Raw genomic sequence first — 24,768 nt, 5'->3', positions numbered from 1 at the left:
CTTTATCCCCAGGAGTGCTGAAATACTTATGAACCTGGTAGCCACGAGGAAGCTGCCTCCTGAGGCTCAGCCCCCTCTAAACCTGTTTGACCGCCCTACCTCTATCTTCACCTCCTGGCTCAAGAGCCTTCCCCATCCCATCAAGAGCATGGTCCTCAGCCACGTGCCAGAGTGCAGCTTAGAGCAACAATTTTTGAAGGTCAGTAAAAACAGACGAGTGAGGCCTAGAGTTCCTCAGTTGGAAGCTATTGTCATATTCCAAAGCCTTCTGTAAAACAGAAATTTCAGCTTTTATTAGCACCAGGAAAAAATCCCAGAAGAACCAGGATCACCTGCAGCCCTGGTGATGCAAAGAACTATAGCTTCCAGAATACCCTCCTGCGGACAATGCTAGGGGAATTGGTTTTCCACATCAGAGGGTCAGCTTAGAGATGGGGTTTTCTCACTGACCCAGGGCTTTTAGGAAGTTTTACAGGGAGTGTAGAATGTATTTTTGTCTGTATTTTTTTTGTTGTTGAGTTCAAAGTTTCTTTAACTCCTGACCTTTCTCCTCTTAACAGGTTAAGGAGGGCCCAAGCTTTGCATTCCTGGCCGTCACTGAAACCATGTCATTCATTCCTGGGTCTGTCTTCTGGTCCATCCTCTTCTTCCTGATGTTGCTGATCCTGGAGCTGAGCACCACAATAGGGAACATGCAGGGTATCATTACCCCCCTCCAGGACACCTTTTCTTGTTTCAGGAAATATACAAAGCTGCTTACAGGTACCTTGACCTATGGCTCTACTCCCACCAATGACCCTGACTTCACTGATATTCTTGTCCAGCCCTGGTCTATGACCTCTGCTTAGCCCTTATCACCCAGCCAGACCTCTGACCTTAATCCAGATCCAATATTTCCTCTAGTGGTTGTCTTTGTGCTCATGTTCCTGTGCGGCCTCTTCTTCATTCGACCTTCAGGCATCTACTTCTTCAAACTGCTGACTGAATACTGGATAGTCCTCCCCATAATCATCATCGTCATATTTGAAAACATGGCCGTGGCCTGGGCCTATGGGGCCAGGAGGTGATAGCTTGGGTCTGTAGGAAGGTTGACCGATTTCTTGTTGCCTCTATTATCACCCAACTAGAGTGACATAGGGACCGTTAACTTCAGGGCCTTCTGAGAAACCTTCTTATTTATTCATTTATTTAACGTATTTATTGAGTGCTTAATATGTGCCAGGCACTGTTTTAGTCACCAGGGGTGCAGCATTGAATAAAACAAGCATCTCTGTCCTCAGAGAGTTTACATTCTAATGGTGGAGATAGACAATAACCAAATGAACAAATGGAAATGTCAGGTGGTGATAACTGACAAGAGAAAATCATAGGGTAAGTAAGATGATCAAGGGTGGAGTGGTGCTAATTTAGATGAGATTGCAGGGAAGGCCTCTCCGATAAGGGGACATTTGAGTAGACTCCTGAATGAAATGAAGGATGGAGCTATGACAAGGTTTTGAGAAAGACTGTTCCAAGCAGAGGAAACAGTTAGTACTAAGGCAAGAGGAAGCATCACGCTTGGAGTTTTTGAGCAACAGGGAGAACAAGGAGGTTGAAATAGAATGTTAGGAGATGAGGCCAGAGAGGTAGCGGGAGATCATGTAGGGCCTTGGAGGCCATGGTAGGACTTAGCTTTTTCTGCAGAATGAGAGAGGAGGCATTGGAGGGTTTTGACTAGGAGAATGACATTATCAGATTTATTTTTTAAAAAGATATTTATGGGGCCCAGCCCTGTGGCAGAGTGGTTAAAGTTCCACATAGTCTGCTTTGGTGGCCCAGGTTTGTGAGTTTGGTTCCCAGGCGCAGACATACTCCACTCACCAGCCATGTGGTGGTGGTGTCCCACATTCAAAATAGAAGAAGACTGGCATAGATGTTAGCTCAGGGCTAATCTTCCTCAAGCAAAGAGGAGGACTGGCAATGGATGTTAGCTCAGGGTGAATCTTCCTCAGCAGAAACAAAAAAGATGCTTATGACTGCTGGGTGGAGAACAGACTGTGAGGAGTCAAGAGTGAAGCAGAGAGAACAGTCAGGAACTATCGTAATATTCCAAATGAGGGCTAACAATGGCTTGGGCTAGAGTGGTAGAGGTGTAGGTTGAGAGATGTGCTATAATTCTGCAAGGGAGTGCTAGTAGGGAAGAAGGAACAAGATAATCAGGGGCATCAAGTACAAGGAACTCCCAAGCGTGACTTGGACATCCAAGTGGTATAATTTGAGGGCAGAAGGCTCAGGTGGCAGCATTTTCATGTGATAGTGGTTCTTGGAGTCAGTTCATTCATTCGTTAACTCAACACATATTTCTTGAGACTTTCTCTGTGTCAGGAAAGCCTTCTGGTACTGAGATACAAATGAATTAGAATGAGCTCCTCTTCTCAAAGAGCACAGAGTCCAAAGAGGAAGAGATATATATAAGCAGACAATCCCAATACAAGGTGGTAAGTCTATAGCAGAGGTAGCCAGGAGACCTCCACGGGCACCTGGGGAGTCAGAGAAGGTGTCCTAGAGGAGAGGAGGATTGAGTAGAGTCGGGGCAGAGGAACAGGTAGACAAAGAGAAAGAGAGAATGGCTTTCTAGGCCCCCAGTTTTATATTTATTGAGATGGAGAACATGCAGAGAAGCTAAGAAAAGTTCCCTGACGATCAAGTGTTACCTTTTTTTGGTCTGTGTTGTTCACTGTGGATACCCAGCACCTAGAAGAGTCCCTGGCACATCATAGACATTCTCATATTCATGGAATGAATGAAAGGGACCTGGCCTTCATCCTGAGGGCGCTGAGTACCCATGGAAGGTTTCTAAGCAGTAGAAGAATGTTCGAAAATTTTTCTTGGGTTGGGATGGAAGAGTGACTTGGGAGAAGATAAGAGAGGATGAGGCTTGAGTTGAGGTAGGGGTTTGGAGGTGAAGTAGAATATTTGAAAGATGCTAAGGTCAGGCTGGCCTTGTCCCCCAAGACTGGGTAAGGCTCAACTGGGCCTCCCACAGTCTTGTGGCCCTTCCTCCCAGGTTCCTTGCAGACTTTGCGATCCTGTGGGACCGCCCCATCTCTCCCATCATTCGATGGCTGTGGTGCTGTCTGTCTCCAATTCTACTGCTAGTCCTGTTGGTGACTACTCTGATTCATCTGTTTCTGAAGAGCTTCACCTATGTGGCCTGGGACTCAAGCACTGTGAGCCTCCGTCCCCAGACCCCAGACCTTCTTAGGGAGTCGGGGCCAGATCTTTCAATCCGCCCTTGGCCTAAAGACCCTATCATCTCATTTTCTGACTCCCTGAGGACTCATCAGTCCTTCGCCCCAGTTCCCCTCCCACCTTTCTCTTCCATATCCTTCCTCTTCTGGGAACTCCGATGTTCTGAACCTCTTTCCCATCTCTCCACAGTCAAAAGAGGTGCTTCGACAATACCCATCATGGGGGCTGCTCGCGATGATTGCCCTTGTTATCATTGGCATCCTCCCCATCCCCACATACTTTGTATACTGCCTCACCCATGGGATTCCCTTCAATGTCACGAGCTGGCACAAGTCTAGGATATCCTCCAGATGCCTACCCCTAAGTGTCCAACTATCACCCATTAAAGAGGTCCAGAGTGAGGAAATCCTACAAGATGATAACTGAATTGCGATCAACCTGTTTTGTGACTTCCTAACTTCATTTATTTGTCCTGACATCACATATCCCTCAAAACAGATCTAACAAGCAACTCTTAATACCAACTTGAGACTGTTGGTGTCCATGGACCCAGAACTACTTTTATTCCCAAGAGAATATTTGGGGGCTCATGGGGCCTGGTTTTCAGCCCCCCCTCCAAGACCCCACCTTCCTGGGTTACCACTGTCATTGTGTTTTCCCCATCCCCTTCCTCAGTATATACACATGCCCATCATTGTATACACCATTGATAATGCCTACCAAACCTGCTTCTTGCCTGGTCTGCCCCGCCCCTGCCGTGGAGCTGGAGCAGTAATGCTGTTGGTCAATAAATCAGTCCGCTGGGACTCTAAGCACTGGCTGTGAGCAGATCTTTTTTTTTCTTCCCTATAAATGTCTCAGATATTTAGTCTTCCTCACGAGGCTTCCATTCTTTTGAGAGCCAAATCTCCAGCCCGGAGTTCCTGCCCTCTCCTTGTCATGGCAAATTCAGGTGCTAGATTAGTAGACTTGCTTTTTCCAAAGACTGGTCGTTAGCCAAGAGAAACTCAGGAAATGGTGGTTCAACAAAGATGGAAAGGATGTTAATACGCTTGCTAATGAGACATGGTAACCTTATCATGGATCTAATACTTATTTTTAAAAAGAGGTTCCAGGACTGTTGTGGACTAAGTGTATCTGTGAGTGGACACACAACCAGTTTGAGGAATTACGGAATAGTGTTGCTGAGCCCGCCAGTCCCGTATCTGCTTGGTAAGCGGCATCGCAGGTTGTATCACAGAGCTAAATCAGGTGATTGGGCAAGTGAGTGATAACTGAGTAGGTCTCTCAGAACTTGTGGGAGGGGTAACTCCACAACTGAGCTGAAGTACTTCCCCAAAGGAGATGGGGGTCAGTCAGCGACTGGGGATGGGGGCTGTGGGTAGAGGTGGTTGGGATTCTCGAAGATCCAGGGAATGAGTTTTCCTTAAATGCTCAGAGATCCCAGGATTTCGGATTGCTGAGGGCCCACAAGGAGGCTGCCCCTGAGTAAGTTTCTGTGACAAAAGAAGAAAAAGCAGACATCCCCAACCATTGGCAGGTGGGTGGGTCTGGTGAATCAAGAGCAGAGATCCTAGACGTCTCCGGACCTCTGAAGTTTCACGCTCCTCAAGCTGGAGATGGACAGCTGGAGAGGATGTGAACCTCCCTCATCACCCATTGGCTCCTGCACCTCGTAGCCCCGCCCCCACAGCGCCTTCCATCTCCCCTACCCCCACGCCACGCCCACAATCCAAACGACCTGTCTGCGTGAAGACCTGCGCTGCTGAGTCGGATAAGGTGAGAATCGGAGAGAGGAGGCAGTCGCCTTCTCGTCATGATCAAATACTCTTTTGAGTTTTCGACCTCTTTCCTTTTGGAAACCCAGGTGCTCATCCTCCTTTCTGTCCTCCACTCGCCCTCCAACCCCCGCTCCAGTTCCAGTTTTGGGAGTGGAACCCGTGGGAGAGGGATTGAAAAGCAGGGGCCTACCGGATAAACCGATGGGAGTGGAATGAAGGTCTTGGTGTGTTTTCTCCTCCCGCTCTAAATTTTTTTCTCCTCAGGCTGCTTGTTGACTGTCCTGTGGCACCCAACGGCAAGGTGGTTTGAATTGGGAATAGCTCACATTGCTGTCGGGAGCATTGTTTAGAGATGGGAAGACTGCTTTCCATCGGAGGTACTTCTCTACGTAGCTCTGGAGGTCCTTACTGTCTAAAGTCGTGTGTCATACCAGCCTCGTGTGTGATGAGCGGAGTTTTTTCTGGACTGTTGTTGATCTCTGGCCTTGTTAGACAAAATGGAGCCCCGTCCTTGGTAGGGCACCTTTCACTTGTCTTCACTTTTATTCCTCACGAGAGTGATACTAGGTATAGGTATTGTCATCCTCAGTTTTCATCAGGAGACGCGAAAGAAAGAGGCGTTCACACACTGAATCAGGGACAGAGCTTGACAAAGAGTCTTGTCTTGTGGCTCCTGGCGCTTTTATTTTGGAGATTTTCGAATACATAGAAAAAAGTAACATAATGAATTTCTTTATACTCATCGCCCATCTTAAATAGTGACCAACTCCTGACCAGTCTGGTTTCATCTTTCCTCCCCCCAACTGCCTGCCTCCCCATTGTTTTGAAGCAAATTCCAAATTTATCATTTCTGCTGTAGATATGTCAGTCCATATCTCTAAAAAATAAGAACCTCTTAACCTGACAAAACCTTATCACACTGAAAACAAGTAATGGTAGTCATTTAATATCATCAAATATCCAGTCAGTATTCAGATTTTTCTGATTGCCTTATAATTTTTTTGTGGTAGCTTTATCTTTTTTAACAGCTTTATTGAGATGTAATTCACCCATTTAAAGTGTACAGTTCAGTGGCTTTTAGTATATTTGCAGAGTTGTGCAACCATTACCGCAGTCAATTTTAGTACATTTTCATTACCCCCAAAAGAAGCACCACTCCCCTTAGCCATCATCCAGATTGCCCCAGCCCCCAACCCCAGCCTTAGATAAGCACTAATGTACTCTTTGTTCTATAGAGTTGCCTGTTCTGGACATTTTATATAAATGGAATCATACAGTAGGAATAGTCTCTTGTGACTGGCTTCTTTCACATAGAATGTTTTCAAGATTCATCCCTGTGTGGCATGTATCATTATTTCATTTCTTTTTATTGCTGAATAATATTCCATTGTGATAGCTGTACCACATTCTATTTATCTAATTATCAGTTAATGGACATTTTGGTTTGTTTCCATTTTGGGGCTCTTATGAATAATACTGTTATGAACATTCATGTAAAAGTTTTTTTTGGTGAACATGTTTTTATTTCTCCTGGCACAAACTTAGGAGTGGAATTGCTGAATCACTACCAAATTCAGTGTCATGGGAATTTTACCCTATATTATCTTCTAATAGATTTAGGTCTTTGATCCATTTTGAGTTAATTTTGTATATGGTGTTAAGTAAGGGTCCAACTTTATTCTTCTGCGTGTGAATATCTAGGTTTCTCAGCACCATTTGTTGAAAAGACTGTTCTTTCCCTATTGAGTGGTCTTGGCACTCTTGTCAAAAATCATTTGACTATACATGCAAGGGTGTATTTCTGGGCTCTCCATTCTATTCTGTTGGTGTCTGTGTCTGTCTTTATGCCAGTGTCACACTGTTTTGATTACTGTAGCTTTGTGGTAAGTTTTGAAATCAAGAAGTATGAGTCCTCCAGCTTTGTTCTTTTTCAAGATTGTTTCAGCTATTCAGGGTCTCTTGAGATTCCATATGAATTTTAGGATGGATTTTTCTATTTCTACAAAAAAAGATCACTGGGGTTTTGATAGGGATTGCATTGAATCTGTAGATCACTTTGGATAGTATTTACATCTTAACAATTTATAAGTCTTCCAATCCAACGAACATGAGATGTATTTCCATTTATTTATGTCTTCTTTCATTTCTTTCAGCAATATTTTATAGTTTTTATTGTACGAGACTTTCACCTCCTTGGTTCATTCCTAAGTATCTTATTCCATTTGATGCTATTTTAAAGGGAATTGTTTTTGTAATTTCCTTTTCAGATTGTTCATTGCTAGTGTATAGAAATGCAACTGATTTTTGTGTGTGGACTTTTTATCCTGCCACTTTGCCGAATTCATTTATCTTAACGGGTTTTTTGGGTGAAATCTTGAGGGTTTTCTACATATAAGATTATATCATCCATGAACAGAGATAATTTTACTTCTTCCTTTAAAATTGGATGACTGGGGGCCGGCTCCCTGGCCGAGTGGTTAAGTTCGCGCGCTCCGCTGTGGCGGCCCAGGGTTCGGATCCTGGGCGCGGACATGGCACCGCTCATCAGGCCATGTTGAGGCAGCGTCCCACATCCCACAACTGGAAGGACCTGCAACTAAGATATACAACTATGTGCAGGGGGGTTTGGGGAGATAGATAAAGCAGGAAAAAAAAAATATTGGCAACAGTTGTTAGCTCAGGTGCCAATCTTTAAAAACTAACTAAATAAAAAAAAAATAAAATAAAATTGGATGGCTTTATTTCTTTTTCTTGCCTAATTGCTCAGGCCAGAACTCTCACTATTGTATTGAATAGAAGCAGTGAAAGTTCCTGATCTTAGAGGGAGAGCCTTTAGTCTTTCACCATTGAGTATGATGTTCACTATAGGTTTTTCCTATGTGGCTTTTATTATGTTGAAGTAGTTTCCTTCTCCTAGTTTTTGAATGTTTTTATCATGAAAGGATATTGAATTTTGTCAAATGCTTTTTATGCATCTGTTGAGATGATCATATGATTTTTAGCCTTCATTCTGTTAATTTGGTGCATTACATTGATCAATTTTCTTTTGGAAAATCATCCTTGTGTTCTAGGAATAAACCCCTCTTTGTCATGTTGCATTATCCTTTTAATATGCTGCTGAATTCTGTTTGCCAGTATTTTGTTGAGAGTTTTTGCATCTATGTTCATCAGGGATATTAGTCTGTAGTTTTCTTTTCTTGCAGTGTTTTTGTCTGGCTTTGCTATGAGGGTCATACTGGTGTCAAAAAATGAATTAAGAAGTGTTTCCTTCTCAGGGCTGGCCCCATGGCCAAGTGGTTAAGTTCGCATGCTCCACTTCGGCAGCTTGGGGTTTCTCAGGTTTGAATCCTGGGCACCGTCAAGCCATGCTGAAGCGGCATCCCACATGCCACAACTAGATGGACCCACAACTAAAAATACACAACTATGTACCCAGGGGCTTTGGGGAGAAAAAGAAAAAAATAAAATCTTTAAAGAGAAAAAGAAAATAGTTTGTATTCGGCTGTTGTTGGAGGCACATTCTAGAGATGTAAATTAGATTATGTTGGTTGATAATGTTATTTAGGTCTGCTATGTTCTTGCTGATTTTCTGTCTACTTGTTCTATCAATTACTCAGGGAAGAGTGTTGAAGTTTCAAAGTATAATTGTGGGTTCTTTAGTTCTATCAGTTTTTGCTTTGTGTGTTTGAAGCTCTGTTATTAGGTGTACATACATTCAGGGTTGTTATGTCTTCTTGGTGAATTGAATCTTTTAACATTATGTAGTGTCTCTCCTTACCCCTGGGAATTTTTTATTCTGAAATCTGCTTTGTATGATATTAGCATAGCCACTCTAGTTTTCTTTTAATATTTGCATAGGATATTGTTTTCCATCCTTTATTTTTTAAACAGCTTAATTGAGATGTAATTCACATGTCATAAAATTTACCTGTTTAAGGTGTACAGTTCAGTGATTTTTAGTATATTCACAGAATTGTGCATTTATCACCACAATATAATTTCAGAACATTTTCATCATCCCCTCCAAAAACCTATCCTTTTACTTTTAACCTATTTATATCATTATATTTAAAGTGTTTTCTTTGTGGTCAGCATATAGTTGGATCTTTTTTCTCCATATCTGATAATCACTATTTTTTAATTGATCTATTTAGACCATTTACATTATATATATATATATGTTATTTACTGTATATATATTTGTTTTCTATCTATCCTCTCTGTTTTATGATCCTCTCTTTCCCCTTTTCTGCCTTCTTTTGGCTTATTTAAATAATTTTTAGTATTCCATTTTAGTTTATCTGTTGGCTTTTTAGCTCTATATCTTTGAATTAAGTTTTTTAGTGGTTGCTCTAGGAATTATATTATACATACCTAATTTTGCACAGATTACTTGAGTTAATATTTTACCACTTCAAGTAAATGTAGAAACCTTATTACCTTATGGGACCTTTTACTTCTTCCGTTATATTGTGCTTGTCATATGTAGTACGTTTATATACATTGAAAGCCTCCCCAAACAAGGTTATGACTTGTCAAACATTTTAAAGAAAATCTTTACGAGAAAAACAGTCCCAATTATTTATTCCAGTATTTACTATTTTTCTTGTTCCTCCCTCATTCCTGAAGTTCCTAGTTCTCCTCTGATACCATTTCCCTAAAGCCCAGAGAACTTTCTGTAGCCTTTCTGTTAGAGCAGGTCTGCTAGTGAGGGATTCTCTTAGTTTCCCTTCATCTGAGGATGTTTTTATGGCACTTCATTTCTGAAGGATATTTTTGCTATATATAGAAATATAATATTACACTTTTTTTTCTGTGAGCTCTTTAAGGATATTGTTCCACCGACTTCTGACTGCCATGTTTTCTGATGAGAAATCCACAATCCTTCCAATTGTTGTGGGCTTATATGTAATCTGTTGTTTTTCTCCATGTGGTTTACAGATTCATCTCTTTCAGCTTTTAGCAGCATGATTACGATATGCCTGAACATGGTTTTGTTTGAGTTTGTTCTGTTTGAGGTTTGATGAACTTCTTGAATCTGTAAATCTATATATTTCACTAAATTTGGAGAGTTTTCAACCATTATTTCTTCAAATATTTTTTTCTTCATTAATCTTTCTTATTCTTGGGCTTGTGATACTGTCCCGTAGGTCCCTGAGGCTCTGCTCATTTTGTTTTCAATCTTTTTTCTCTCTGTTCTTCAGATCAGATCATTTCACGTTCCATCTAATTGATTTTTTTATTGGCAATATTTTTCTTCTGGGCTCTAAAATTTCCGTTTGTTATTTTTTATAGTTTCTATGTCTCTGCTGAGAACTTCTGTTGTTCCATTACACCTTCACCTCTTGGAGGTTGGTTATAATAGTTACTTTTAAAGTCTTTGTATAGCTTTTGTTTCTAAGCAAAATGGCAGAACAGGAGGTCCTCAGCTCATCTCACCCACACAAACAATGATCTGGCAGCTATCCGCACAGAGAAGTGCCTTTGTGGGACTTTGGGATCCAGGTGGGAGGTTGTGAAACTCCAGGAAAGCCCAAGACTAAGGAGAGCTTCTTTGAGAAGGCAAGCCCTCGCACTGGTGGCAGGCTCACCAAATGTGGTCCTGGGTGCAGAACAAAAGTGGCCCCATCCCCTTATGGACTTGACTCAAGCCCCACTTGGCTGCAGTCCTGCAACCAGCTCCAGCCAGCAAGGTACCCAGGAGGAACCATGGTCATCTGTACCCACAGCATCAGGCCCACCAGCTGTGGACCAAATTGCAAATCCTGAAGCATCCCTGTGACCCAGCTCCAGCCCCACTGTACTGCCAGTCTACAGTCAGTCGTGCCTGCACAGGGTTCCTGCAGGAGACATGTCCCCATAACAGTCCTGCAAACCCGCTCCTGACTGCAGATCCTGAAGCAGCTCTGTGACCTGGCTTCAGCCCTGATCTTAGTCCTGCCTGCCCAAAGACCCAGTGTCACCTGTTCGTACCCCTGGTAGCAGGCTTGCCAATCTCAGTCCTGGTTGTTCACTCTGAAGTCAGTCCCAGCTGTGGACTCTGGGTGGCCCTGAGGCTCAGTGCCAACCCCACTCTGCCACGGTTGGGGGCAGTCCTGCCCACCCAGGGAATTGGCAGGAGACATGTCCCTCCAAGCCTCCAGGGGCAGGCCCACTAACTTGGCCCTGACTGTGACCCGGCTCCAGCCTGCTCTCCTGCAGTTCCAGAGGCCGTCCTCCCACCCAGGGACTCACCCAGGGACCTGGGGGGAGTGTACTCAGGGGACTGGCAGGAGCCACACCCATCTCTGCCCCTGGCAACAGACCCACTGTCTGTGGACTTGACTGGTGACTCATTGTATGAGGCCAGCATTACCCTGATACTGAAGCCAGACAAGGAAACTACAAGAAAAGAAAATTACAGGCCAATATCTCTAATGAACAGAGATGCAAAAATCCTCAGCAAAATACTAGCAAACTGATTCAGCAGCATATTAAAAGGATCAGACACCATGATAAAGTGAGACTTATCTCTGGGATGCAAGCATGGTTCAACATATACAAATAAATGTAATACACCACACGAACAGAATGAAGGATAAAGATCATGTGTATCTCAATAGATGCATAAAAAAGTATCTGACAAAATTCAACATCCTTTGCTAATAAAAACTCTCAACAAATTAGGTATAGAAGGCAAGTACCTCAACACGATAAAGGCCACATATGACAAGCCCACAGCTAACATCATATTAAAGGGTGAAAAGCTGAAAGCTTTTCCTCTAAGATCAGGAAGACAAAGATGCCCACTCTTGCCACTTCTATTCAAAATGAAGGGCATCCAGTTTGGAAAGGAAGAAGTAAAATAGTTTCTGTTTGCAGATGACATGATCTTATACATAGAAAACCTTAGCAACTCCTCCAAACTGTTAGGACTAATATACAAATTCGATAAAGTCGCAAGATACAGGATCAACATACAAAAATCAGTTGCACTTCTATACACTAACAAGCATGGTACTGGCATAAAAACAGACACACAGACGAGTGGAACAGAATAGAGAGCCCAGAAATAAACCTACATACAGTCGGTCAACTAATCTTCAACAAAGGTGCCAAGAATACACAGTGGGGGAAAAATACTCTCTTCGATAAATGGTGTTGGGAAAACTGGATATTCACATGCAAAAGGAAGAAATTGGACCCTTGTCTCACACCATACACAAAAATCAACTCAAAAATGATTAAAGGCTTATTTGTAGGGCCTGAAACCTCAAAACTCCTAGAAGAAAACATGGGGGGAAAGCTCCTTGACATTGGTCTTGGCAATGATTTTTTGGGGTGTGACACAAAAAGCACAGGCGACAAAAGCAAAATTAAACAAGTGGTGCTAGATCAAACTAAAAAATTTCTCCACAGCAAAGGAAACAATCAGCAAAATGAAAAGGTGTCCTATGGAATGGGAGAAAATATTTGCAAACCGTAGAGCCATAAGGTGTTAATATCCAAAATATATGAGGAACTCATATGATTCAGTGACAAAAAAAAAACAACCCACAAATAACACAATTAAAAAATGGGCGAAGGACTTGAATAAGATTTTTCCAAAGAAGACATACAAATGGTCAACAGATATATGAAAAGATGCTCAACATTACTAATCATCAGGGAAATGCAAATCAAAACCACAATGAGATATCACCTCACGCCCGTTGAGATGGCTATTATGAACAAGTCAGAAGATAAGTGTTGGCAAGGATGTGGAGAAAAGGGAACCTTATACACTGTTGATGGGAATGTGAATTGGTACAACCATTATGGAAAACAGGATAGTGGTTCCTCAAAAAAGAAAATTAAAAATAGAACTACCATAGGATCCAGCAATCCCACCTTCTGAGTATATATCCAAAGGAAATGAAATCAGTGTCTGCAAAAGATATCTGTACTCTCATGTTCAACGCAGCATTATTCACAGTAGCCAAGGTATGGAAACAACTTAAGTGTCCCTTAACAGATAACTGGATAAAGAAAATATGATAGGTAGGTAGGTAGGTAGATAGATAGATAGATAGATCAATAGATAGACACACACACATATGCACAATGGAATATTATTTAGCCTTAAAAAAGAAGGAAATGCTACCATTTGTGACAACATGGATGAACATCGAGGACATTGTATTAAGTGGAATAAGCCAGGCACAGAAAGACAAATACTACATGATTCACTTATATGTGGAATCTAAAAAAGTTGAACTGACAGAAACATAGAGTAGAAGAGTAGTTACTAGGGGCTGAGGGGTAAAGGAAATGGGGAGATGTTTGTTGATCAAAGGGTACAAACTTTCAGTTATAAGCTGAATAAGTTCTGGAGACCTAGTGTCCAGCATGGTGACTATAGTTAATAATAATGTATTGTATACTGCAATTTGCTAAGAGAGTAGATCTTAAGTGTTTTTACCACACACACAAAAATAATGGTAACTGTGAGGTGAGAGATAAGTTAATTAGCTTCATTGTGGTCATCATTTCACAATGTATACATGTAATAAAACATCACGTTACACCTTAAATATATACAATTTTTATTTGTTGGTTGTACCTCAATAAAGCTGGAAAAAATAAATACTTTTAAAAAATAATAAAGTCTTTGTCTATTAATTCCATCATCTGGGTCATCTCAGGGTTGACATCTATTGATTGTCTTTTCCCTTGGGAAATGGTCAGATTTTCTTGTGTTTTTCTTTTTTTTTAATGATGAGTAATTTTGGATTGTATCCTGGAAATTTTGAATATTCTATTGTGAGACCCAGGATCCTGTTAATATAATATCCTCAGGAGAATGTGGAATTTTGTTTGCTTATTAGCTTTAGCAGGCAATCAACCCAGTTAGGTTCAGATGGCAAGTTTTGTCATATCTTCTGTGGGTGCTGGTTACAATGTTAGTTCAGTTTTCAAAGGCTTTGCTGTGCTATTTGGGTTAGCATGTGCTACCCTGGGGTTAGTCTGTGACTTGAGCAGTGGTTCAGTTTTCAAAGCCTTGCTCTGGTGCTTTTGCATTTCTTCCATGCTTGTGCAATTCAGAGGTGAGCCTCTGAGGTGAGAAGGGAGATTTAGTATTTCTCCCACATTCTTTGGTGCGTAGGAGCTCTTTTTCATTGTCCTCTGGAAATAGGGAGTTTCTCCTGGAGTTTTTGCTTTTAGTGCTTGTTGTACAGTTCCATTATTTGACTTGGATCAGGAGACAAAGGAGGGGAAAAAAATGTGAAACCCATTCCCCCTATTATGTCATTATTCACGTTTTAACTTAAATCCCAGTCTGACCATGATTGTTTACTTTTCAGAGTCCTCAGGTAGTTGTTTTTTGTATTCTATCCAGAAATTTTAGCTATAACCAGTGGGAGAGATTTTTGTAGGTGTTTCTCTTTTGTAAATATTTTTTTGGAAACAAATCCTGGTTTTGGTTATATATTTTTTAAATTTCCTACTGTGGCTCTAACAATAACTACAAACTGAGTGGCTTAAACAACATAAACTTCTTATCTTACAGTCCTGGAGGTCAGAAAGCTGAAATCAGTTTCACTGGGCTCACGGCAAGGTGGCGGCAGGCCTGTGTTCTTATGTAGAATCTAGGGAAGAACCCATAGAAGCCTTTTCCAGCTTCTAGGAACCGTCTGCATTCCTTGAATCATGGCCCCTTCTTCCACATTCAAAGCACATCATTCCGACTTCAGCTTCCGCCATCCCACTTCCTTCTCTGATTCTGACTCTCCTCCCTTGCCCTCCTCCTTATAAGGACCCTGTAATTGCATTGGGCCCATCATAGATAATCCAGCACAGTCTCCCATTTCTAGATCCATAACTTAACCACACTGAAAATTCTCTTTTGCCGTCTAAGGTAGCACATTCACAGGTTCTGGGAATTATGCTGTGGCTATCTTGGAGGAGGGCATTATTTTGTCTACCATATATTTTGCAAATATCCTCCGCTAGTCAATGGCTTGTCTGTTTATTCAATTAATGGTAACTTTTGATTGACAGAAGTTTCTATTTTTAATTTAGTCTAATATGTCAAACTTTTTCTTTATGATTGGTGTTTTTTTGTGTCCTACTTAAGAAATCGATGCCTACCCTCAAGTTGTATCCATATTCTTCTAAGTTTTTCATCTAGAAATGTTATTGTTTTACCTTTCACATTTAGAACTGCAGTCTGCACTGAACAGATTTTTGTTTGATATGTGAAGTTGGGGAGGCAAGGTTCATTTATTTTTATATAGATATCCAGTTGCCCTAACAACTAGTCATTTCTTGAAAAGAATGTCCTTTCTCTACAGCTTTGCAGTGCCATCTTTGTTGTAAATCAGGATCCGTATATGTGTGAGTATGTTTCTGAACTCTTCCAATGCTATCCAAAGAACTTTCTGTGATAACGAAAATATTCTATATCTGTCCGTCCAATATGGTAGCCATGTGGCTACCAAGCGCTTGATATTGTGGCTAGTGTGACTGAGGAATTAAATTGTTAATCTTATTTAATTTTAGTTAATTTAAATTTAAATAGCTATATGTGGCTAGTGGTTACCATATTGAAAAGAACAGCATATTGCTCCATCGCTCTATGTGTGCCGTAGATCCCTGTGCCAATACCATACTCTCGTAATTACTGTACCTTTATAATTAGTCTTTACATTTTGTTCTTCTCCTTCAAGATTGCATTAACCACTCTAGGCTTTTTGCCTTTCCTGTACATTTTAGAATCAGCTTGTCAATTTCCACAAAAACCCTGCTGTGATTTCAATAAGAATTGCATTGAATCTATAGATCAAATTGGAGAAAATTGATGTGGTTATACTATTGAGACTTCCAATTCATGAACATGTTATCTCTCTTAATTAGGGCTTCTTTATTTTCTCTCGATAATGTTTTATAGTTTTTCAGTGTGTGTAAAGGTCTTGCTCATCTTTCATTAAAATTATTCCTAGGCATTCTGTGTCTTTTGGTATTATTGTAAATGGTATTTTTAAATTATTATTTTCTAGAGGCAGGCATATTCTTGGTATCTTTTCCCAGGTGGAGACTCAATGTTCTTGTCCACACGAGGATAAGAGGGTTGGGGAGGCCTCAGGGGTACTTGTAGGATTAGTCTTGTCTTTCCTCAGCTCATATACCTAAAGTCTACAGTTCTTGATGTCCTTAAGGTCAACAAGGAAGGAGGCCCCATCCCTGCGGAAGCAGGAACTAGCGTCTACCCAGGATGACGACTGTTAGTGAGAGCATGGATGAGAAGCTCCAGCTGTCTCAAACTTCGGATTCCAAATCCTTGATTGATACTACCTCACCTTCCCAGAGCGTAAAGTCCGACTTGTTGCCTACTGAGGAATTGACCGGGGAGGGACAGAAGTTTGACACTCTGTCATCATACATTTGGTCTGATGAAGATAATTTTGAAACATTGGAGCCCACAGACCAAGATAAGCCAAAGGATGAAGCCCCCACTGACTGCGCATCCTGGGCCAATAAAACTGAGTACCTCCTGGCCCAGGTGGGCTTCTCTGTGGGGCTGGGCACCATCTGGCACTTTCCTTATCTGTGTTTTCACAACGGAGGTGGTAAGCCTGGGGACCAGGAATCGTGGACCCATGAGGGGGTGAGGAGCCAGAGGACTGTCTTGGCTACTCCAGGGTCTCTGAGATTTGTAGGGGCTGAGGATTTGGGATTCTGACTGGGGCAGGAGCTGGGTACCTGAACACCTAGGACTTTGGGAGGATGGGAGCAGGATATCTGAATACTTAGGTTCATAGGGATTGTGGGGCTGGAGGCCTGGGTCAGGGGTAAGAGCGGAAAGTAGGTATCTGGATCTTCTAGGAATTGGGGTCCAAGGGACTGGACACCTGGGACTGTGAGGTATGTGGAAACAATGAATTCTTGATGCCTGTGGCCCTGGGGAGGTCACTGGTGGGGAATGTGATCTCCTGGACTTTGGAAGAAGTCCAGGCACTGAAAAGCCAGAGGGTTCTCAGAGCCTCTTCTTGAATCCCCTGCACAGGCAGTTTTGTCATCATCTATATCCTCATGCTGTTCTTGGTCGGGATTCCTCTTCTCTTCCTGGAGATGGCAGCTGGTCAGAGGTTGCGTCGGGGCAGCATTAATGTATGGAAGCTCATCAGCCCCTGGATTGGTGGTGTGGGGTATACCAGCTTCCTGGTGAGGAGCCCTGGGCTGCCCAGGCCTACCCTTTACCCCCCACCCCCATCCCAACCCTTGTCCTGGAATGGGTCCTATGACTTCACTTCCATGGGTCAAATCCCTTTGGTTCCGCAATCCTCAGGTCAAATCCCTCCCTTCTACTGGCCTACTTTTCTTCCCCTGCTGCCTCCAGAATTCTTTGTGTTCCCTAGGTGTGCATCATTATGGGCTTGTACTACAGTGTGCTCATGGCCTGGAGTCTCTTCTATTTGGTTCAGTCTTTCCAGTCTCCACTACCTTGGTCATTTTGCCCCTTACTGAACAGCTCCGTTGGTCTTGGTGAGAAGAGAGGGAAGAAAAGAGCAAGTGGGAGGGCTGAGAAAAGCACAGGGCAATGAAGAAGGAAGAGGATCATTGAGAGAATAGGGATGAGCAGGAAGATGATAAAATGGAATTGGAAGGAGGGGGTGGATGTGAAGAAGGGGGAGGCACCTGGTCTTGCAGTTTCCTCCATGGCCAGTTCACCTCAGATCCTGAATGTTCACGGACAACATCCACCACGTACTTCTGGTACCGGAAGGTATTGGAGGCCACAGATGAAATCGAGATCGGTGGGCTACCGGTCCTGCATCTCACCATCTCTCTCTTTGTGACCTGGTTAATTATCTGCATCTCCATGGTCAAAGGGCCCAAGTCTATTGGGAAGGTGAGCCACTCTCTGACTTACTAAGATGATGGACTCCCTTCTGTCTGAGACCCCCTGACGTGCTCCTAACTTGATGCCTGTAGGTCTCCAACTTCTCACTCCTTCTAATCTGACCTCTCATTCCCAATAGCCTTTAATTCCACTCTCCCAACTTCTGCCTTTGTGAACTCTATTTCTGAATCATACTTCCTACTTAGATGCTGTATGTCTCAGTACTCCTTCCCTACATCATCCTTTTCTGTCTCGTTATCCGGAGTCTCACGCTGAAAGGTGCAGATTTTGGTCTCAAGAGTTTGTTGGCTGCCAAGGTGAGGTGTCCCCTGCCCTTTAGTCCTCTTATCCAAATGGGGGTGTCAGGGACAGTATAGTTGTCAATTTGATAGAGGCCCTCCTAGCTCCCTCTTTCACTCCCTTCTCGTCTTCTGTCTCCCTCACGATTTACCTCTCCTTCCTTTATACCCCAATTTGCATGGTATTTCTCCTCCCCAGGTGTCAGCCTTGTACTCTTTGGAAGTGTGGCGCCGGACAGGGAACCAAGTCTTTTTGTCCAGGGGCTCCGGCTTTGGCAGCTTCACCGCAATCAGCTCGTACATCCCTCGGTCCAACAACTGTGTCATTGACGCCTTTGTTGTGGCTCTTCTCAACTTGACCTCCTCATTGACAGCTACGGTGTTTGTATTTGCCTTAATGGGCCACTTGGCTACAGAGAACAGCGAAAAATGTTACCTGCAGTGAGCACAATCTTTCATATGCAGATCGTCACAAAGACCAAAGTCTTAGAAATAGACCACGAAACGCCAGTCTAGGCCCCATCTCTCAGGGATATTGGTTCAGTCAATACGGGGCCCTCAGATTGGAGCATCCTAAACCTTAGAAGCACCTGAATTTCTCCAACTCTATCTCTTTCAGGGCTGGCTTTCTAAACTAGGAAAGCCCCAAAGTTGGAGGTTTTCAAAGGTGTGTTTGCTCCATTCTTAACTGGGGACTGCCATGGAAAAATCAGAGGATACTTTTAGCTGAATGATTAGAGAGAGAGAAAAAAAAAAAGACCCACAGCACCAGAGCCCCATAGCCTATTCCTCATTTTCTTCTCCTGTGACATTCATTCCAAAAATTCTTATCAGACATTTATAAAACATCTATCTACCAAACCCCATGTTGAGTCCTGGAAACATAGCTGTTGGTGAATCAGACCACAGCCCTGACCTCAGGAAAATCATAGTCTTTTGAGAAAGCAGATACTAAACAGATAATCACAAACTAAATGAAACTGGTAGTAGGCATGATGAGGAGACACAGAGGAGGAAGCTACTGATTTCCTGGGGCACTCAGAGAAGGCTTCCTAGAGGAGGCAATCCTGAGCTGAGTTTGTCTTTTGACAAATAACCACTGCTTGTATTCTTTCAGATATTTCCTATTCATAGACCTATATATAAAAACATACCATTTTCCAAAAATTGGATCATACCATACTACTTTTCTGCAGCTTGTTGATTTGCCCTTATCAAAATAGATTCTTAGGGGGTAGGGGGAGGGCAAAAGGAGTAAAAGGGCGCATATGTATGATGACAGATGGAAACTAGACTTTCGTTGGTGAACACGATACAGTCTATACAGAAGTCGAAATGGTATGATGTACACCTAAAATTTATATAATGTTATAAACCAATATGACCTGAATAAAAATTTAAGAAATGAATAAAACACACGCACACACAAAGATAAAGAGAATAGATCTTGAATGCCTTTTCATGGCAGTAAATTGAGTTCAGTGAGCTGAGAAAGGATTTGAAGGAATTTGCCATATAGAGAATGTGTGTGAGGATAGAATTGGGGGAGACTGAGTTGGGATGGAGTTGGGTAGTTCTAGGCAGAGAGAACATCATGTACCAAAGATACTGGGACAAGAGAGCATGGCAGCTTGGAGAAGGTTTAATAGTTGAGTATGGCTAAAGTGTGGAAGGAATAGAGTTGTGAGTAAAGAGGTTGGAGAGGCCAGCATGTCAAGAAAGCTGAGAAGTTTAACATTATCCAGAGATTGTCTAGTAGGAGGTAAGAGTCCTAAAGCCCTCAATGATACTATAGGAAAGACTCCTCTAGGGGTCCACTTAGGTCAGAAATTCTCTGGCCTCACACAAACACCTTTGTGATTATGAAAGTAGATGTCAGGCAGTGTGCACAGATCCTGGAGGCCTGGGTTTCAGCACAGGCTCTACTTTAAGCAGATCAAGAACTCTAGGCTAGTGATTTCCCTTCTCATCTGGAAGATAATGGAGGAGAAGTTATCTTAAAGGGCCAAATGGTTTTATATGATTCTACCCTCGTCTCCAGGAATGCTGAAACAGTGATGAAACTGGTAGCTACTGGGATGATCTCTCCTGAGGACCAGCCCCCAGCTAGTCTGTATCATGATCCAAGCTCCATCTACTCCAGGTGGTTCAGCAGCCTCCCCAAGCAAGTCAAAAGTGTGGTCCTACCTCATTTGTCTGAGTGCAACTTACCTGAGAAATTAAAGGAGGTAGGTAAGGGCTGGGGATGGGGCCCTAGAGTTCCTCTCAAAGCTCCCAGTGCACCAGGAACTTCAGCCCTTCTTAGGTGTCTGTAGAATCCAGAAAAATCCATCCTCAGCAGCATCCTGGACAACCAAGACGAAGGTTCACAGTGTCCTTTTGTGATGAGGCAGTTGTAGCCTCTGTAGCACCAAGCACTAGAGTGCATGTAAGCCATTCGCCCCAAAGAGTTGTTAACCCAAAAGAGTTGTTAAAGCAGCAGCTGTTGTAGGAGGAAGTTCTCGTGCCTCAAGGCCGGATGGGTATGTGACATTCGTTAACAGTGCTAAGATCATTTTCTAGGAAACGGGACAGAGTTAGGACTCTACGGACTGAGCTCAGAGCCCTTGTCATTCCTCCCTTCACTCACAGGTTATGGTGGGTCCGGGTGTGGCCATCGTGGCATTTACTGACATCATCTCCGTGTTTTCTGGATCCACCTTCTGGGCCATTATTGTTTTCTTGTTGCTGGCAAACCTGGGGCTGGGCACCATGACAGGGATCTTGCAGGGCCTCGTTACCCATCTCCAGGACACCTTCTCTTCCCTCAGGAAACAAACAAAGCTGCTCACAGGTACTCTGACCTATGACCCCATTCCCACCTATGGGCATTGTTTAGCTTAATCCTGCTGGGACTCTTATACAGACCGAGTTGAATTCTGACATTGATCCAAATCTGATGCTTTCCTCCAGTGGGTGTCTGTGTGCCTATGTTCCTGGGCAGCCTCATTTTCGTAAGGCCCTCAGGCATCTACTACCTGAACCTGCTGGATGATTACTGGGCATCTCTGCCCCTCTTCTTCATTGTCATCTTGGAGAACGTGGCCGTGGCCTGGATCTATGGGGCCAGGAGGTGATGTTCCAAACCCAGGATCTCCTACATGCACCCACACAGCTAGAGTCCCTAAGGAGGGTTCACCCCTCCTGCTCTCACCCTCAGGAGGGTGGGAAGGAGAGAGGCACGAGCTGGTTCCCGGAGAAAACAGCTGTAAAATGGACAAGTGGTAAACAGTCTATATTAAAGTCCTGGGGCTCCCGAGCCCTACTTTTAAACAGGGTAGTGTGGACATCTGAAACGTGTAATCCCTTGCTTCTCAAAGTGTGCTCAGTGGACCAGCAGCATTGGAATCACCTGGAAGCTTATTAGAAATGCAGACCCTCAGGCTCCACCCCAGATCTTCGAATCTATTTCTGCATTTTACCAAGAACCCCAAGTGATTCATTTGCACACTAACATTTGAGAAGCACCGTGTAATCCAAGGATGGCTGCATTTCCAGGTGATAGAGGTTCCTGGCATCAGTTCATTCATTCGTCCACTCACTCACTCTAAAATATTTCTTAGGGCCTCCTGTGTGCTAGGCAGGCCTTGTGGTGAGTACTGGGGATACTGGGATAAATTACATTTCATTTCTGCTCTTAGAGCCCAAAAAGGAAGACATATGTAAGCAGATCGTTGGCAGGTTGGTAAGTCTATGACAGAGGCAACCAGGAGCACTCTAGGAACACAGGTGGTTACCTAAAGAAGTCAGGCAAGGAGAGGATGCTTGAACAGAATCTAGACAGAAGAAGGGGAGTTTGTCAAGGGAGAGAAAGAGAGAAAGGCATTCTAGACAGAAGGAACCCAACTTACACATGTATTGGGGTTAAGAAGGTGCACCAAAGAGAGCTGGATATATGGACTTGAAAAAACTGCATTTAGAAACCTGGCTTTTATCCTGAGGGTGATGGGGGAGAGAAATGTTTAAAAAAAATTCCTAGGGCTGGGACAGATATCAGACTGAAAGGAGGTGAATTAGAAGCAAGAAGACTGGTTGTGGAGGTGAGTAGAAGGGTTTCAGAAATGTTAAAGGCTCTCTTCCAGGCTGGCTTTGCTCTGACTGCTCCCCCAAGGTTGGGTAAGGCTGAGGAGGCCTCCTAAAGCCTTGTTGCTCTTCCTCCCAGGTTTCTTTCAGACCTGAGTATCATGCTGGGCCACCCCATCTCCCCCATTTATCGTTGGCTATGGTGCTTTCTGTCTCCACTTGTGCTCCTGGTCCTGTTTCTGAGTGCCCTGTTTCATCTGTATACGAAGACCATCACCTACTTGGCCTGGGACTCAAGCATTGTGAGCCTCCCTCCCCAGACCCCAGAACCCCTTATGGAGTGGGGACAAGACTTTTCAATCCACTCTTGCCTCTAGGACTCAGTCATCTTATTCCCTGATGCCCTGGGGATTTGGTTATCTAGTCTCTTGCCTTGGTTTGTCTCCTTCCCCCACCCTCTGCAGCCTTCCACTTCGGAGAACCTGGGTATTCTAAACCTTCCTTCCCTTTCTCCACAGTCAAATGAGGTGCACCGAACTTATCCATCATGGGCCAAAGTCTTGCTTGTAGTCCTCATCGTTGTTACCATCTTGCCCATCCCTGCCTACTTCTTGTACACCCTCCTTCAGGTGACTCTCTCAGTCTCCATGATCCACAGTAGGGCCACAATAATCTTCAAACCTGAAGCTAAAGGGAACTTCCCGAAGCCCCATCCACGGCTCCAGGGGAGGCAAAGTCAAAAGAAGATTAGTAAAGTGGATACATAACCAGGGAAAAAACTTTCTACCACATGAGTTATTCCTCTTGGAAATAAAGACTTGGTTCACTGGATACAACATCATTTCCTTTTCAAAGTGGAACTCCCTGGCTGGCCACTTGACATTAGAAGAGGTAAATGTAGCAACTGCTGATGTCACTGGATCCAGAGACCTTTTGTTTTCCTTGATTGGGAAAGTTTTCTGGCCTGATGAGGATTAACATAGCAGTCTTTCCCCACATCTCCCACACTTTCCCTCACCAGACCCGTAATAATGGTGTTCTTTGATTTCCAGTATTTGGTTGATGGTGACTGCTGACCCTACTTCTCCTAGGCTACCTTCCTCTTGGAATTGGTCTGTGTAGGGTCTGGCCCCTAGGAAACTAGGGCAGAAATGGTGGTGGTAGATAAACCAGTTCAGTGGAACTTAACTTTTGTCATAAAAAAGTGTCTAACTCCCAGTCTTGCCTTCCAATGACTCTGTTAAATTCAAATGCTAGAATCTCAGGTGTCTCTGCCTGGTGCTTCCTCTAGTAAACTGGACCAACTAGAGACAATTTGCTCAGAAATCAGTGGATTCACTGATTATGGCAAAGTGGTTAACTATAGGCTAATTAGTGACCTTCTCATATATCTCTTAAATACTTGGAATAGTTAATTACTTTACCACTTCGGCCAAGGGGCTTAAAACTTTGCACAACATTGTATCTTTTTACTAAAGTGGTCTAGGAGCCTCGAGGAAGGGTATTCGGTGGGGAATGAGGGAGAGAGTAGAGATTGACTATGGAGATTGAAGAATACCCAAGGAGGACTTCATTTGGGGCAATGGGACGATAAAATAAGACAAACAAAACACACTATATTACAAGATACCTAAAATGTAACATAAAATATATTTCGATAATCCTCTTTAAATGCATAGATGAGCTTAGAAGAAATTGAGAGAAATCTTTAAGAAGTCAAAAATTAAGCCTAGGCTTGAATTCAGGTAGGTAAGCAAGTGTTAAAGCCAGTAACTGCTTTGGGACAATTGCTGCTCTCTGGTAACTTAGAGATTTGGGGTTTATATGCTAAGTGAAGACAAAGCCTTGGGTCCGTGAAAGAAAAGGAAACCCCTATACATAGAAAGCTGAAGGGCTATACCTCCTGTGAAAGAGTTAGATAGCAAGAAAATGTGTATGTCTTGGTCTTGTCTCTGATAGGAGGGAAGTAGTGTCATTTTTGAAAATTTGTAACCCCAAATCTTCTGTCACATGGGATTTTGGTTCAAATTCACACAACCTGCATGGTTTGAAAAATCTAAGTTGAGATCAATATAAAACGTGCCTGGAGAATAGCACCTTGCTCCCTGGCACTTGTCATAAATAAATATAAATAACTATGGGGGAAACACAGCCTCTGTTGGGCCTCATAGAATTCCCACAGATAAACTTTCAATGAACGTGAGGCCACAAAAAACACAAGGTAACAAGACACCTTAATAGCAGCACCAACAAGTAGCAGAATCAGACCTGAAAAGATGGAATGTACTGGAATTATCAGGTACATAATATAAAATTAATATGCTTAATATATTTAAAGACAAAAAGAGGGTGTTGAAATTGAAAGCAAGGAACAAGAGAGTCCCAAAAATGACCAGGGTATTTGAAAAAGAACTAATAAGAGCTTTTAGAAAGGAAAAAATCATTAAGATTAAAAACATCAATGGATGGGTTAAACAACCAATTAAAAAAACTAGGAAAAGAGACAAATCTGAGGAAATTACCAATAATGTAA

General features: G+C 42.9%; 2 protein-coding genes across 8 annotated transcripts in view; both read left to right on the top strand.

Moving 5' to 3' along the window:
• Window positions 1-4,043, top strand: part of LOC103553298 (orphan sodium- and chloride-dependent neurotransmitter transporter NTT5) — a 36,607-nt gene extending 32,564 nt beyond the window's left edge. Inside the window, 6 exon segments of the mRNA XM_070558192.1 lie at window positions 13-199; window positions 561-762; window positions 904-1,063; window positions 3,047-3,209; window positions 3,421-3,650; window positions 3,652-4,043. Of these exon segments, the coding sequence (XP_070414293.1) occupies window positions 13-199; window positions 561-762; window positions 904-1,063; window positions 3,047-3,209; window positions 3,421-3,650; window positions 3,652-3,688 (979 nt within the window). The 3' untranslated portion in view covers window positions 3,689-4,043.
• An 863-nt stretch (window positions 4,044-4,906) lies between these two features.
• LOC103553301 (orphan sodium- and chloride-dependent neurotransmitter transporter NTT5-like) lies at window positions 4,907-24,384 on the top strand. Of its 7 annotated transcripts, none has more exons than XM_070558244.1 (14): window positions 4,959-5,010; window positions 5,277-5,389; window positions 15,326-15,368; window positions 16,190-16,600; window positions 17,038-17,195; window positions 17,390-17,516; window positions 17,708-17,883; window positions 18,081-18,191; window positions 18,373-18,554; window positions 20,215-20,401; window positions 20,805-21,006; window positions 21,126-21,285; window positions 22,375-22,537; window positions 22,754-24,384. In XM_070558244.1, the coding sequence occupies exons 4-14, from the start codon at window positions 16,246-16,248 to the stop codon at window positions 23,000-23,002; spliced, it is 2,070 nt and encodes a 689-aa protein (XP_070414345.1). In that variant the 5' UTR covers window positions 4,959-5,010; window positions 5,277-5,389; window positions 15,326-15,368; window positions 16,190-16,245; the 3' UTR covers window positions 23,003-24,384. The 7 variants fall into 7 exon arrangements, with proteins under 7 accessions (XP_008522032.2, XP_070414342.1, XP_008522033.2 ...); XM_070558240.1 differs by having other exon boundaries at window positions 4,999-5,098; window positions 18,373-18,614; window positions 22,754-23,494; XM_070558241.1 differs by lacking the exon at window positions 15,326-15,368 and having other exon boundaries at window positions 4,909-5,010; window positions 18,373-18,614; window positions 22,754-23,494.
• Window positions 24,385-24,768: the final 384 nt, after the last annotated feature.

This window comes from Equus przewalskii, chromosome 9, assembly GCF_037783145.1.
Source record: "Equus przewalskii isolate Varuska chromosome 9, EquPr2, whole genome shotgun sequence".
NCBI classification, from domain to species: Eukaryota; Metazoa; Chordata; class Mammalia; order Perissodactyla; family Equidae; genus Equus; species Equus przewalskii.
This window is presented reverse-complemented; position numbering and strand designations above follow the sequence as displayed.

Bases quoted from the DNA above. Each gene is read 5' to 3' on its own strand.
- LOC103553301 (XM_008523810.2), top strand. From the start codon at position 16,246: ATGACGACTGTTAGTGAGAGCATGGATGAGAAGCTCCAGCTGTCTCAA. The intron at 20,402-20,804 runs GTAGGTAAGGGC...CTTCACTCACAG, and splicing joins TACCTGAGAAATTAAAGGAG to GTTATGGTGGGTCCGGGTGT. The intron at 21,007-21,125 runs GTACTCTGACCT...GCTTTCCTCCAG, and splicing joins ACAAACAAAGCTGCTCACAG to TGGGTGTCTGTGTGCCTATG.